The 14,755-nt window shown below is 40.5% G+C and overlaps 1 protein-coding gene and 1 long non-coding RNA gene across 13 annotated transcripts in view; one reads left to right on the top strand and one right to left on the bottom strand.

Moving 5' to 3' along the window:
* LOC309498287 (potassium channel subfamily T member 1-like) overlaps positions 1-14,755 on the bottom strand; it is a 90,144-nt gene that overhangs the window by 37,159 nt on the left and 38,230 nt on the right. For 11 of the 12 annotated variants that reach the window (XM_082168907.1, XM_082168899.1, XM_082168900.1 and 8 more), the window contains exons 3-4: positions 8,239-8,318; positions 7,846-7,951 (exon numbers count right to left, since the gene is read on the bottom strand). In XM_082168907.1, coding sequence (XP_082025033.1) covers positions 7,846-7,951; positions 8,239-8,318 — 186 coding nt within the window. Of the gene's footprint in view, positions 1-7,845; positions 7,952-8,238; positions 8,319-11,518; positions 11,754-14,755 lie in introns of those variants that run through there. The other variant, XM_082168908.1, reaches the window with a different exon arrangement.
* On the top strand, positions 5-5,715 carry LOC309498301. The gene is made up of 2 exons (XR_014205904.1): positions 5-941; positions 3,449-5,715. It is a non-coding gene; the product is annotated as an uncharacterized lncRNA (long non-coding RNA).

The raw sequence follows: 14,755 nt of genomic DNA, 5'->3' as shown, positions 1-14,755 counted from the left end.
ATAATCATGATAACAGGCAGTTAGTACACGGACATAAAAGTGAAAGACATCAGGGTTGAAAAGCTGAGGGATCATGCCTGCTGGCTCTAACATACATAACAGCGTAAGATTGCCTCTCTCTTATTTGATTGCTGCTAGTAGGGCTCCCTCTCCTCTCCCACTTGCACACAAGTGCACACAGCTCTCTCTTTCTGTCACCTACTAACACACACACTGAGCCTAATTGTCTCTTAATGTTTTCTTGGTGCTTGCATTGAGACGACTCTAATGGACACTTCAGACAAAGAAGTCTGGGTTTATCCTGAGAGCAATTTAAACGATGCTTTTGAGATGTACTGTAATGTGTTTTGTTTTGGTGAGCTGCTGTTGTTGTTTCATGGAAGAGTTGAAGAAAAATCATTATGCAACAGTTAGTTCAGGTCCTCTAAGATGATTGGACATGCAGTCTTCAAAGATTGCTGATATTTTGCGTGACATTTAGTTGTTTGTATCATTCTGCTGTTCTGTGTTAACAAGGTTCCACAGTATGTGAATGGAAATGGGATTGTCTTATTTTGCATTGAACAAAGGTCTTTCTTTTTTTAAGTCAGAATGTCTTCGTTTTTTCTCGCTCCAGGATCACACAGAGTGGGTTCTTTCAAACAATTGCTTGGTATCTCACTATGGGAAACGCCTCAGGCGTTATAAACTATGGAAGCACCAATTACATCACGTCTGTCCGGAGGGCGGACCAATGACAGCTCATGACAAGGAGCCCACCCCCTCACCATACCGCAGTGATCCCCAAAACGGCATTCTTGTTCTCTTCCTTATGAAGACTTTCCTTCAGCACCTAGTTCACAAATGTAACGTTAATGTTGACATTGCCAAAGTAGTGCAGATACCATAAGTTGTGGGTTTCTCTGCTTGTTGCTGAGCTTTTCTGCTTCGCTTTTTAATAGGCAAGGCAAGGCAAGGCAAGTTTATTTGTATAGCACATTTCATACACAATGGCAATTCAAAGTGCTTTACATAGAATAAATTAAAATAATAAAAAGAAAAAAGAATAATTAAAACAGTTTAGAAAAATAAAATAAAATACAGTACTTTTAAAAATAAAAAAAGAATGTTATTATAGATCTTTCCTTCAAAGGATTCCCTTAAATCTTTCAACCATCTTTTAACCTTCAATCTTCTTACGACTTCCATCTATCAACTTTCCTTTAATTTTCTTTTCTCCCTCATTTACTCACACGTTCTTTTCACTTTCTTTAGCACTGCGTTCACATTCTTTCTCAGACGAAAACTTTAATATCGTCATTTAAATACTGTTCTACTTTCAAACCCCAATTAATACACGTCACTTTCACATTATCACTTTCTTTTACACCTTCTGAGTGGGCATTTACAGTTACGGGCTAAATGCCCTGCTGACATAGGAGAAATTAAAATAATTAAAAGAAATGAGAATAATTAAAACAGTTTAGAAAAATAAAATACAGTACAGTACAGTACAAACAGTCGGACGAACAGCGGCACAGTGCTCATTCAGTAAATGCACAGCTAAACAGAAGTGTTTTGAGTCTGGATTTGAATGTGACCACTGTAGGAGCACATCTGATCTCTTCTGGAAGCTGGTTCCAGCTGCGGCTGGCATAATAGCTAAAAGCAGACTCACCATGTTTAGAGTGAACCCTTGGTATTTCTAGCTGATATGATCCTAATGATCTGAGTGATCTGTTGGGTTTATATTCAGTGAGCATATCTGCAATGTATTGAGGTCCTAGGCCATTGAATGATTTATATACCAGTAGTAATACTTTAAAATCAATCCTAAATCTAACTGGGAGCCAGTGTAAAGACCTGAGGACTGGTGTGATATGTTCATATTTTCTGGTTCTGCTCAGAATCCTAGCGGCAGCGTTCTGTATGAGCTGCAACTGTCTTATGGTCTTTTTGGGAAGGCCAGTGAGGAGTCCATTACAATAATCCACCCTGCTGGTGATGAAAGCATGCACAAGTTTCTCTAAGTCTTGTCTGGAAACAAAGCATCTAATTCTTGCAATATTTTTGAGATGATAGTATGCTGATTTAGTTATTGCTTTGACATGACTACTGAAACTAAGGTCTGACTCTAGTGTCACACCAAGATTCCTGACTTGATGTTTAGTTGTTTGACCCCTAGAGTGAAGGTATGCGTTCACCTTGAGAACTTCATCTTTGTTTCCAAACGCAATAACTTCAGTTTTGTCTTTGTTTAATTGAAGAAAGTTTTGACACATCCAACTGTTGACTTCGTCAATGCATCGGCACAAGGAGTCAATGGGGCTGTAATCGTTAGGCGATAGGGCTAAGTACAGCTGTGTGTCGTCAGCATAGCTGTGGTAAGCAATTTGGTTATTTCTCATTATTTGGCTCATTGGGAGCATATACAGGTTGAACAGGAGAGGCGCAAGAATTGAGCCTTGAGGGACTCCGCATGTCATGGATGTCCACTCAGACTTATGGTCTCCTATACTAACATAATAACCTCTCCCATCTAAGTATGACCTGAACCATTTTAGGACTATCCCAGATAGCCCCACCCAGTTTTCCAGCCTGTCAAGAAGTATGTTGTGATCGACAGTGTCAAATGCAGCACTGAGGTCGAGTAGTACCAGCACTGATAATTTGCCTGAATCAGTATTTAAGCGAATATCGTTTATTATCTTTATGAGCGCTGTCTCTGTGCTGTGGTGCGGTCGGAAACCAGATTGAAAATTGTCAAAGTATCCATTCGAGCTTAAGAATTTGTTCAGCTGATTGAAGACAACTTTTTCAATGATCTTGCCTATGAAAGGAAGATTTGAGATCGGTCTATAGTTGCTTAATATGGTCTTATCCAGATTGCTCTTTTTCAGGAGGGGCTTGACAACTGCAGTTTTCAGGGAGTTCGGAAAACTCCCAGAGAGAAGTGAGGCATTTACCACTTCTAGAAGATCTGCTTCTAAACTGTTTAGCACACTTTTGAAAAAAGATGTGGGAAGTGTGTCAAGAGCGCATGTTGATGTTTTAAGGTGTTGTACGGTTTCTTCCAAAATTTTGCCATCAATTTCTTTGAAGTCAGACATAGTAACTACTTTCTCAGGCGGTCTGATCTGTCTGACCTCAGTGCAACTCAAGGATGTGCTGATCACCTTTCTGATATTATTGATTTTCTCAGAGAAGAAAGAAGCAAACTCACTGCACTTGCTGTTTGAGAGCATTTCACTGGGAATCTGGCTTGGGGGGTTTGTCAGTCTCTCTACAGTAGCAAAAAGAGTGCGTGTGTTGTTTAAATTGCTGTTTATAATATTTGAGAAGTAAGTCTGTCTAGCTTTGCCTAGTTCCATATTGAAAGCATGCAGGCTGTCTTTGTAGATGTTATAATGGACTACTAGTTTTGTCTTCCGCCACATGCGCTCTGCTTTTCTGCAGTGTCTTTTAATAGAGTTGTGTCCTAGCCTAGCTAACAAGGCGAGTTAAGTTTCTAAGTATGTATGGGTGTCAAGCATGCTCAGTCCGCACTGGTTGATGTGGAAAGTTGTGCTCACTGTCACGTAATGCCGGCTTCGGGTGGGTGCATCTTTTAAAGATGATTCCTGTCTCTCTACTATCTTTCCTTCAGCTTAGGGGGCTCAACTAGAGCCCGACCGATTTTATCGGCCGATATGAGCCTGTCGCAGATATATCGGCATCGTATATGATACAGATATGCCGCTGATATGATTTTTTTTTTTTTTTCAGAACGTAGCTGATAAAATGCTTGTAAATTGTGTAATTACGTAGTTTGTCCAGCAGAGCACGCTCCATTTACATTTAGTAGTGAATTTTGCATAATCTGTACTACTTTCGCGTTTAGTACATGTATTAATACGTATTAAAGTAAAAGTACACATGTAATTGAACATGTTTTCAATATGGTATTATTACTTTTTTACTGTAGTAAAAGATCTAAGTACTTCTTCCACCACTGGTAGAGACTAGAGTAAATAAGACTAATAATAGAAGATAATAAGCTTTTTTAAGTTTTGCCACTCTTAACTAAACCTTTTTTAAGTTTAAGACACTCATTACATTGTTATTTTTTATATAACGTTACGTTACTAAATAAAAAATACGAAGTCATTAGTGAAGATTATGCTACAGTATTTAGAATATAACATAGAATAGAATATGCAATGCAAATTAGTTTGGTTCCAGTTCAAATGTATCATTCTCATTCAATCATTCACCCTGCCTCCATTACATATCTTTTTTCATCATTATAAGGGTTTGATCACCACATTTAAGTGATCATTTCAATAAATGTGTTTATGTATATTTATTCTGTTTATGTATACTGTATTCTATATACAGTTTGGACACACGAATGGGAAAGTGTGTCCAAACATTTGACTAGTACCGTACTATAATATACACATTAACAATATCAGCCGATATATCGATATTGGGCTTTTTTACTCCCTAATATCTGTATCGGCATCGGCCAACTAAAATCCATATCGGTCGGACTCTAGGCTCAACCCTCTCCCATGCAGGACCTATCTTCATGGGGGGATATCATGGATGCTGAGTCCCCAGAGCTTACGTCGCATTTTGACCAACAGCTGGGGTGGAGGGAGATGATGAGGAGATGTTAGCTTGCCTCCTCCGGGATGAGCCGGATAATAAGGAGGATGACGCTATCCTGTCTGCGGCCCAAACATCCAGGCCTATGAGCGTGCCAAGTGGCAATTAAGCATCGACGGTGGACGGTGACCAGGGAATTTAACGGGATATTTATGATGGGAAAACTCCCTTCTCGCCAAGTGAACTACTTTTCAATTGATATGAGAGAGATGGAGGAGCTTGGGCTCTCTAACCCTCCGACGGTCAAACAGTCAGTGTCTCGCCACCTGCATCCAAACAGGCAGACCACTCTCTCATCTACCAGTCCCTCCCTCCATTGGACAATGTAATGCTTCACTGCTTCCATGTACCAGAAGATATATAAATCATCTGTGCGGACACTTAAGGCAACTTCATTGCTGATGGTCTATCAAGCCAAGCTATTGGAGGAGCTGGGAGCTTAGCTGGACTCCGACAATTCAGACCTGGTGGTCTGGGAGGAAATCTGTAATATAACAGACCTCAATCTATGCACCTCACGTGGTGTGGTACGGCTTGGAAAGGCTCTTGCGGTTGAGAATATCAGCGGAATACGTAAAGGCTCTTCATCAGTGTTGAGACCCCTGTGTATTCCGGATAGTGGCTCCGTTGGGAGGCGTGTCTCTGCAAAGATAGTGACAGCGAATGCATCCCTGATGGGCTGGGGGGCTGTTTTATTTATGGCAGATTGCTGGATTCCCCAGCTTCACAAACTTCATATAAATATGCAGTGACCCTGAAACATTATCTGCTGTTTGTAAAGGGATTTGGTCAGGACCGGCAACGTGATGCTGGTGGCATATATTAATAAACATGTTCGTTGAAACTGCATAATTTAGCCCACAAGCTGATTGTCTGAAGCACTGTTCACTTCAGCTCGCTTAGCACTACACATGTCCCAGGAGTCCTGAATGTAAGAGCGGATCTCCTTTCAAAGGGCAATCCGTTATACAGAGAATGGGCACTTCACCCACAAGTGGTAGATCAGATTTGGAAGAGGTATGGCAAGGTTGCTGTAGATCTGTTCACCTCACAGGCAAACACAAAGTTCCACTGTATTTCTCTCTCTCAAGGACAAAAATGCACCTTTGGGTGTGGATGCGCTGGCACAAATGTGGCCAAACGTGTTACTATATGCATCCCCACCGCTGAGTCAAATTTCAACCACCCTGAACAGAGTAAGAGAAAATCTTTTCTATTTCTGATGGGCCCTCGTTGGCCTGGGAAGGCTGTGGTTGGCAGAGATTGTTCTGCTCCTTCAGGGAGAGCCCTGGCCACTCCCATTGCGCCGGGACCTGCTGTCACAAGCGAGTGCATGGGCAGATATTTCACCACCACTCGGAATGGGTCAATCTTTGGGTCTGACCAGTGAGGAGTTCAATTTGAATGTGCTCGGGCTTCCCCAGGAAGCTATAAACACTATCCATAGTGCTATAGCCCCTTCAAATTACATATTCATTTTCAGTGTGCGTTTTCTACTATTACATTTTATCTGGCTGCTATTTTGGCTTGCCACGTAGGTTTCGAAGGAGCTTCGGTGGGACAACATCCTCTTATATGCCGTTTTATGAAGGGAGTGAAACGTTGGTGACCAGCGTCAAAGCATCTGATCTTGTCAAGGGAGGAGGAGGAGGAGGAGGAGTGGAAATTGCAAACTTTGTGTCCTGTATGAGCGGTACGGGTAAGCCATTCTCCTCGCAGAACCTTTCCAATTGGATAGTGGAAACGATTGAATTCACCAATATATATATGGGTCTTTATTCCCCAATGGGCTTAAGGGCCCATTCTATGAGAGATATGGCTAGCTCATGGGCATTGTTTAAGTGGATTTCAATAGGAGATATTTGTGAAACTGCAAGCTGGGCTTCCCCACTCTTTTATCATATTTTACTGTCTGAATGTCACTACGCCTACTATGGCTCATGCAGTTGTTGAAGTTGGCTCTATGGAGATATGAGAGGTTATCTTTCATTCTTGTCGGGTCTGTTCGGCGACTTTGAAAAGCAAGTGCATTGACCATATCATTCCCATAGTGAGATACAGAGAGATTGTTTGAAAGAGAATGTTAGGTTACTTGTGAGGTATCTCACCAAGCTTCCCTACTGGCATAACACTGGTCGTTTTGGGGATCGCAGCGGTATATATAGGGAGGGGGTGGACTCCTTGTCATGAGCTGTGATTCGTCCGCCTTTTAGACAGACATAGTGTAACGTGGTACAAAGATGTGGTGCTTCCATAGTCTATCACGCCTGAGGAATTTCCCATAGTGAGATACCAAGCTTTGTTCTCAGAGAACCTGGGTTATGCAAGTAACCTAATAATTTCTTTCACCAGTGAGGATGAAACCTGAAGTGGAGCTGGACCAGGCTGAACAAAAGCAATTTATACACAATCAAGAGTGCAGTCGTATAATATGGCAGTTCATGTAAAAAAGGTCTTCAACTACTATGTATTAGCATTTAAATTGATCATTTGATACTGTGCACTTATTGTGTACATAAATGTTTTCACATTGTAATCATATTGCAAAAAAAAAAAATCCCTGCATGTAATTACAGCTGTAATTACACTGCTGAGCCTTCCCTTACATCTTAACCCACCCTTAAACCTACCCATACCACCAAACCTGTCCCTAACCTTACCCGTATCCCACATCAATAGCAGCAAAAGTGTTTTGCAGTACAATATGAATACAATAGGTACACTGTACTTACTTTTTGGTGTAAGTACGTAGTAGTTAATATACGACACAACACCTAGTATAAAGTGTGACCAAAAATCGATTTCAAATAAATTCTTAATACTTGCTATTCATCAGGGAATCCTGAATATTTTTAATCAAGGTTTCCACAAAAATATTAATCAGCACAACGGTTTTCAACACTGATAGCAACAAGACTTTTTCTTGAGCATCAAATCAGCATATCAGAATATTATACTATTCTAAAAGATCATGTGACAGTGAAGACTGGAGATTTAAAATTCAGCTTTGCCATCATAGGAATACATTATATATTTTTAATATATTCAAATAACATTTAAAATTATTTGTACTGCATTTTTGATTAAACAAACGCAGCCTTGGTGTGCATAATAGACTTCTTTAAAAAAAAAAAATTTTGTGTGCATATGAGTAAAAGATGGCAGAATTTTCATATTTGGGTGAATTATTCTTTTAAGTAGTTAATGTTTACTCACCGTGCACATGTGACCTGGTTAGTTGGATCATCTAGTGAGACTCTGATTATATAGAGGAGACATGTTAACAACTTCAAGGAGAGGTTGAAGAGGCGTATTCTGAGACCTGCAAGTAAATGATAAAATGGAGATTCATACCATATAAAACTCATCTGGAAAATGTGTTAGAAATAATTCAGCAGTCTGGCAAACCTGCAAACTTACAGTACCTTCATAAATCCAAACAAACAGTTAAAACAGTCACCTTCTCTGTTAGGATGATGGAGGCCTTGAACATGTACACTATAGTGATATTGAGATCCATAAAAATTGTTTATGCTTGCAGTAATGGATTTTGCTTTGTTGGTTTCTCTGTGATTGTAAATGCTCAAAAGGTCAAAAGATTTTACTTACTTGACCTTTGGTTTTTGATGAAAAAGAGCTTCAACCTCTCCTTGAATGTGTTTTCATTTACATAAAATTCCACCTGCACCCTGTCGAAAGGAAATAAAATGATGTTTAATAAAATTCTTTAAATTCATTATTTACATACAGTAGTAAATGTAAGGTGAATTTACAAAAATATGTGGACACTTAATCACCTTTATCTAATGTAATGACATGCACACATTGTTAAGTGTCCAAAATCATTTTATGATTAAAATTCTAAATAATTTTAATAAATGTTGTTTATTATGTCTCTGCATTGTGCAACATTCACAAAGCAATCCCATAATGCACTATTAAAAAACTTCAAGCAGCTAAAACTATCGGGTAAATAACTTCTTTTAATCTCCAGATCCATCTCTCTGAGATGTGTGCAAGCGTTTCAAATCTATCATGACATCTGACAGGAAACATTAGCAACGGTTGTGTTTCAGATGAACTCTCAGTAGATGTCAGCCTCTCTCCGATCCTTGAAAGCTTCACTAAGCATATCACTAAACATGTCTATATGCTTGAATTTCTATATATTATCATCATATTGCAGCAAAATCCATCATGATCCAAAATCCAGCATCTCTGAATCTAGCCCGATGCCACACAAAATCACAGCATCTGAATATGCATACTTCCCTTATATGTATAGAATGCAAAAAGCACAACAGTTTTGTCAAATAAGTAGTACTGAAACCCCATGAAACCATGTTCACACTATACACATTCATACTTATGGAAAGTTATTTATGGTCAAGAAGTAAGTTCATTATTAAATGCTATTTATTTGACAGTATGTGATTTCGGACGCAGCTAATGATTCACAGCAGACAATTCCCCTTGCTGGTGCACAACATACAATTTCCCAGGACTCTAACCTGTATTTCAGTGATATCTGTCAAGTATAGACATTTTATGCATGGTCTGAAATACTCAATATTTCTCAATATATTTATTCTAATTACACCATCATTTACGGGGGATAAGCCATATCATATCATGAAACTTGAATAATACATGATTTTCACAGAAATCATTTCATTTGGCCTTACAAACTAAAATCACTATGCGTTCACTTTGGGAATAATTGTTCGGAGTATGTTTGATATTTGTGACCCTGGACCACAAAACCAGCCACAAGTCGCATGGGTATATTTGTGGCAACATCCAACAATACATTGTATGGGTTAAAATTATCGATTTTTCTTTTATGCCAAAAATCATTAGGATATTAAGTAAAGACGTTCCATGAAGATATTTAGTTAATTTCCTACTGTAAATATAAAACATTTATTTTTGTGAGTGAATGCAGCACAATCGTGAACATAAATGGACAACTTTAAAGGCGATTTTCTCAATGTTTCGATTTTTTGGCACCCTCAGATTTTCAAATAGTTGTATCCTGGCCAAATATTGTCCTATCCTAACAAACCATACATCAATGGAAAGCTTATTTATTCAGCTTTCATATGATTTTACACACAACATTGTGACCCATGTGACTGGTTTTGTGGTCCAGGGTCACATATATGATGTCACAGGCATCATACTAATGGTAGGCTAGAGCTTCCCAAAGCCCTTTTATATCTGTCGAGTGTCGAGGGCATGACATGATGTATATTGTAGGCAGTAATTATGAGCAACATATTCAGCAGAGAAAGAGAGAGAGATCCTAGAGAAAAGCCATTGTTTCCAGCTTCCCCAGCTCTGTCTCCATGGTGATGCCTTTAAAACAGGCTGTGGTGACACATATACGGTATATATTTTCAAAGCTGAGGGCTGTTTTGTGTCAGGCAAAAATAAAAAATAAAATAAAATAAAAACTTTACATAAAATGTTGACCATTGTGACATATTAGCTTTCTTAGTTTCTTGAAATAGTCCCGGACTGATTTTCACTTCCAGATTTGATATGGATGTGTGTATCTGTGATTTGCACCCACGTATATGTATGTGCGCACAAGCACGAACCAACAGAAACAAGCTCACACACACATTCCAAACTTGTCCGCAAGTCTTCACTGTGCCAGAAATAATTGCTCTGCCTGACTGTCAAACTGTTTCTCACATTAGAAAGGACTGAAATTATAATTGCAAGGAAATCCATAACACTTTATGCCAACATGGAACAATAGGGCTGGTCAATAATAGCTGAACTGATAGTAATTTAGTCTCTGTAAAAATCTTTAGTCTTCTGATTTGAGCAGCCCCAAATATACCGTCACTCCACCCACGTACACTAGCTCTCCAACAGACAGATGCTCTATTTATAGTGCAAGGATCATTTATACTGAAGACTCAGAGCCTGTGTGCTCATGTCAGCCTACTTTACAGAGCTTTCTATGGGAACAATCTTTAAAAGTTAGCATGCGGACATTCACATCACTGTGTGAAGCAAGCGTTTTCTTAACATTGGAGTAACAAAATCAAAACATCCATTGAAGTAAGATATACACAACCGCAGTAAGTGTAGAAACTGAGCATCAACTGTTCTCCTCTTAGGTAGATGAAATAGTTACACAATATAGTTCAACATGTACTTCTGTTGTTCTCATTTATGGGTGTTGTAAAGAGAGTTTTGTCTTCTTTCACCATTATCTTGATTATTTGGGGTTGTTACTTTGTAAACAAATAATATGTTTAAATTCAACAGAATTTGAACCCTATACAGTACACAAAAAACACACAAAAAAGAACATATTAGCTGCTTTTCCACCGTCGGCCGAACGGTTCTAAGAACGGTGAGGAATGGTTCCATTACATTTCCACTTGAGCCTGGTTCGGCACAGCAAAATTACAAACCATTCACAGTCTGGAATTCTCAGGGCGGTTGGATAACTGTGCTGAATTGTGCTGGTAGAACGCATGTAGTGACGTCGCTCTCAGGATTGGCCACCTGTCTGTTGCCTGACTACCAGTTTCTCTATTCGAATGACGTAAACACGTAAAGTTAATAAAAAAATTAAATATCCATAACGTGGTCGCTATTTACATCTCATACCGTCTAAACTCTTCTTATGTCAAATGTGTGGAGTGGACAATATATATTGGGGCGATGATAGGCTATAAATGTCTAATGGAGACTTTGTTATATCGTGCATATCGCAGTATGTAAATACATGCAGTGCAGGACTGCTTAAAATGAATGACATGTTAGAGTGAAAACAAATTTGTGTATGAATGAGAAAATAAAGCGAGGGTAATGTTCAAAAGAGTTATTAAACACAATAAGCCAGAAAAAAGAATGTTGTACTCACGCTCGAAGACTGACATAACTTTCAGAGACTGAAGATGTGTTGTGTAAAAAATGTGCTTTAAAAGAGCACCTGTGCCCTCGTTTGAACATTCTCCTCTTGATGGTTCAAAGAGCAATCACAACTCACAAGAGAATTGTCAGGATGTCCACATTCAGCAAGTAAATACAGAGCAAACTGAAAGCCATTTGAGTCAGGAAGCCGAAAACTAGACAACAATGTGACGTTTGCAGCCTACATACTAACCACAATCAGGGTATACAGTTGCACAACATCCGCCACCTCAGATATTATTTCATCAGGGCAACTATTCAAGTATAGCCACAGGTGCTATTCTGCTTTAGTATTCACTCCTGCAACTCCTGTTATTTCACTGTCCTCAAATCAACTTCCCCATACAAGTTAACATTGTAAACATATGCAATAATAGTTTGAAAAAATCTATTTTAAATGGAACAGTTTATTGAACTTTTAGACAAATCAAATAAATAAATAAATAAAAAGTTACATATGTGTTTTTGTTGAATATCATATTTGATACATCCATCTTTTTTGGCTCCGTCACACTGGGAGGGAAAAAACACCTTTTTCTCAAAGAGGCCCAAAACATTTGCAATTTGGTGCAGCTGTTGATATTTATATAGCCATTTGACAACTTGTAATGTAAATCATTGAGATCTTTTTAGTAGTATAGCAGACCTTACATATAATGCATATAAAGTCAGTCATCACTTTATATCTCCCAATAATATGTCTTAGTAGGATAATATTTAAATGCTTAGTTCCATATCAAAAGCTTCTCTCCATGCTGTGTTTCATACACTAATGAGAACGTTCTTTGTTCAACCGGTTGTGAAGCATGTGTGGCAAACAAGGCAAGAACTTGGCTTAAATAACCTCTGACGATGATGTCATTGGAGTCGCACTTGTGACAGGCTATAAATAGACATGAAACAGACGTGCTTTTAGGTTTCTTTGTCTTCAGAGACCGCATTGTGTGTGCTTCTGCTCTCTCTATCCCTTTGTTAGGAGTTAGGCTGTTAGTTAGGGTGCAGTATTTTCTGATAGAAAAGAAAAAAAGAGAAATCATGTCCCACTTTATCGGGAGATGCATGCCTCCCTGTTCACAGCCTATCCCTGACTATGACTCGCATGAGTTCTGCTTTGAGCGCTTGAGGGAAGAGCAAGTGCGAGCATTGCGAGTTGTTTTTCATCGAAGAGCTCTGCGCTAGACTCGCTTATTTCCAAGGGCAAGCCCCCACATTAAGATAGTGGGGCTCGCGGGTTGATCTGGTTGAGGAGCGAGAGACGGGTCCTTCTCTTTCTTTTGTGCTATTTCCAGAAAGAGAGGTCCTTGAGCTCGCTTCCAAAGTGTGCCTTGGCGTTTCATTGAGCTCGCTTCCAAAGTGCGCCTTGGCGTTTCTTCGGACCGGGCAGAGGATGCCTAGAACTGGACTGGCCACAGGAGCAGGAGACATCAAAGCGCTCAAAGTTAGATGACAGATTTCTGTCCGGTGGCCAGGGGGAGAGGCCTCAGTGTCGGTCTCTATCTCCATGATGAGTTAACTCGTTCATGGGGAAACCCGTATTCCTCCCGTGTCTTTGTGCCCTTGACATCGACTTATTCAACCATTGTGGGTGCAAACGCACGTGGTTATATGATGATGCCCCAGGTGGAAGAGATTCTCACAGGCTATCTCTCCCCCTGGAAGTGCATAATCAGCCAGCGCTCCACACCACGCCGTGCAGAACAACATCCATGCTGGTGGGCAAGTCGTTTCAGGCAGTGGGTCAGGTTGGTGCTCCCCTGTACACTATGGTAGTGTTACAGGCATACCAGGCTGACCTGCTGAAGGATTTAAGCACGAGCAGAAGTCTTGATAGGGAGGTGTTTTCAGAACTTTGCCGGCCACAGATCTGTCTCTCCGGGCGACTAAGCAAATGGCTCGCACCATCGGCTGCTCTATGTCGGCTATGGTCACCAGGGATAGGCATCTGTGGCTCAAGAGTATCCGTGTCGTCTTTTGGACTGTTTGGTGACTCCGTTCAGCAGCTTCCTGGAGGCAAACAGGCACGAGGAGGCATTTGAAAAGTTTCTCCAAGCTCAAGGGCTGCCAGCCACCCAGCCTCAGCCTCAACCTGAGCCTTAGGTCTGGCTCCTAAGCGGAGAGAGGCCCAGAAGTAGTGAGTAGTTAGTCATGCCCCCCCTCGTAGAGATTGGGGACCAGCTTGCCATTCTCAGAAGCCTAGCAGGAGAAAGGGGCACAAATATTTATCAATTTTATATCAAAATGTAGCTCCTTTCCGACAACCTCACGACACCGCTGTTCCATCCCCACCACCTTCTGCAGTGTTAAATGTTCAATTGCTTCCTGTCGTCTCCCAGAACACAGAACATTTAACGTCCCCCAACAAGATGATGTATTGAAATGCATAGATTGGTTTGTCACAAGCGATCTCAAAGACGTCTATTTTCATATAAAAATTCTGCCACAACACAAGATGTTCCTGAGCTTTGATTTCGGGGGTGCAACTTACCAATATCGGGTCCTACTACGGTAGTCGCCTACATAAATTGCCAAGGCGGACTGCAATTGCGCCGTCTGAACAAACTAGCGCAGCAGGTTCTGCTGTGGGCTCAGGACAAGTCCCTCAGATTTACATTCCTTGGCATTTGAATATGTGATCAGAATTTCTGTCCAGACAGGCTGGTGACACACAGGGAATGGAAACAGATTTCAGAAAGATTTTACAAAGCAGAAGTGGGCCCTCTTCTTCTCTTTGAATCACCTGAAACCATGGTCCATGTGTGGCCCAGTATGTGTCTTAATGCATTTCCACTGATCACTCTGCTCCCGGGAGTCCAAGGCCAAGGTCCGTCAACAAGGGTCGTGCTCTTATTGATAGCAACTCGTTGGCCGACCAGAACTTGTTCTCAGAAATAATATCCCCCCCTTGATGGCCTCTCCTTGGGCGATTCCGGTCAGGAGAGACCTTCTGTCTCAGTAGCAGTGGACAATGTTTCATCCCCGGCCTGAACTTTGAAATCCTCACGTTTGGGCCCTGAGGGGGACCAACTAAGAGATGCTGGGCTTCCAGCTGGTGTAGTGGAGACTATTCTGAGTGCCAGGGCTCGCTCCACTAGAAGAATGTATGCCCTTAAATGGTGCGTCTTTGAAAGGTGGCAGTTCACTGCCAGATTGTTTCAGTGCTGGAGTTTCTGCAAGAACAGTTGTCTAC

Source organism: Leuciscus leuciscus, assembly GCF_965113295.1.
Source record: "Leuciscus leuciscus genome assembly, chromosome: 5".
NCBI classification, from domain to species: domain Eukaryota; kingdom Metazoa; phylum Chordata; class Actinopteri; order Cypriniformes; family Leuciscidae; genus Leuciscus; species Leuciscus leuciscus.
The sequence above is the reverse complement of the archived record's forward strand: the minus strand, read 5'-3'. Positions and strand labels throughout refer to the sequence as shown.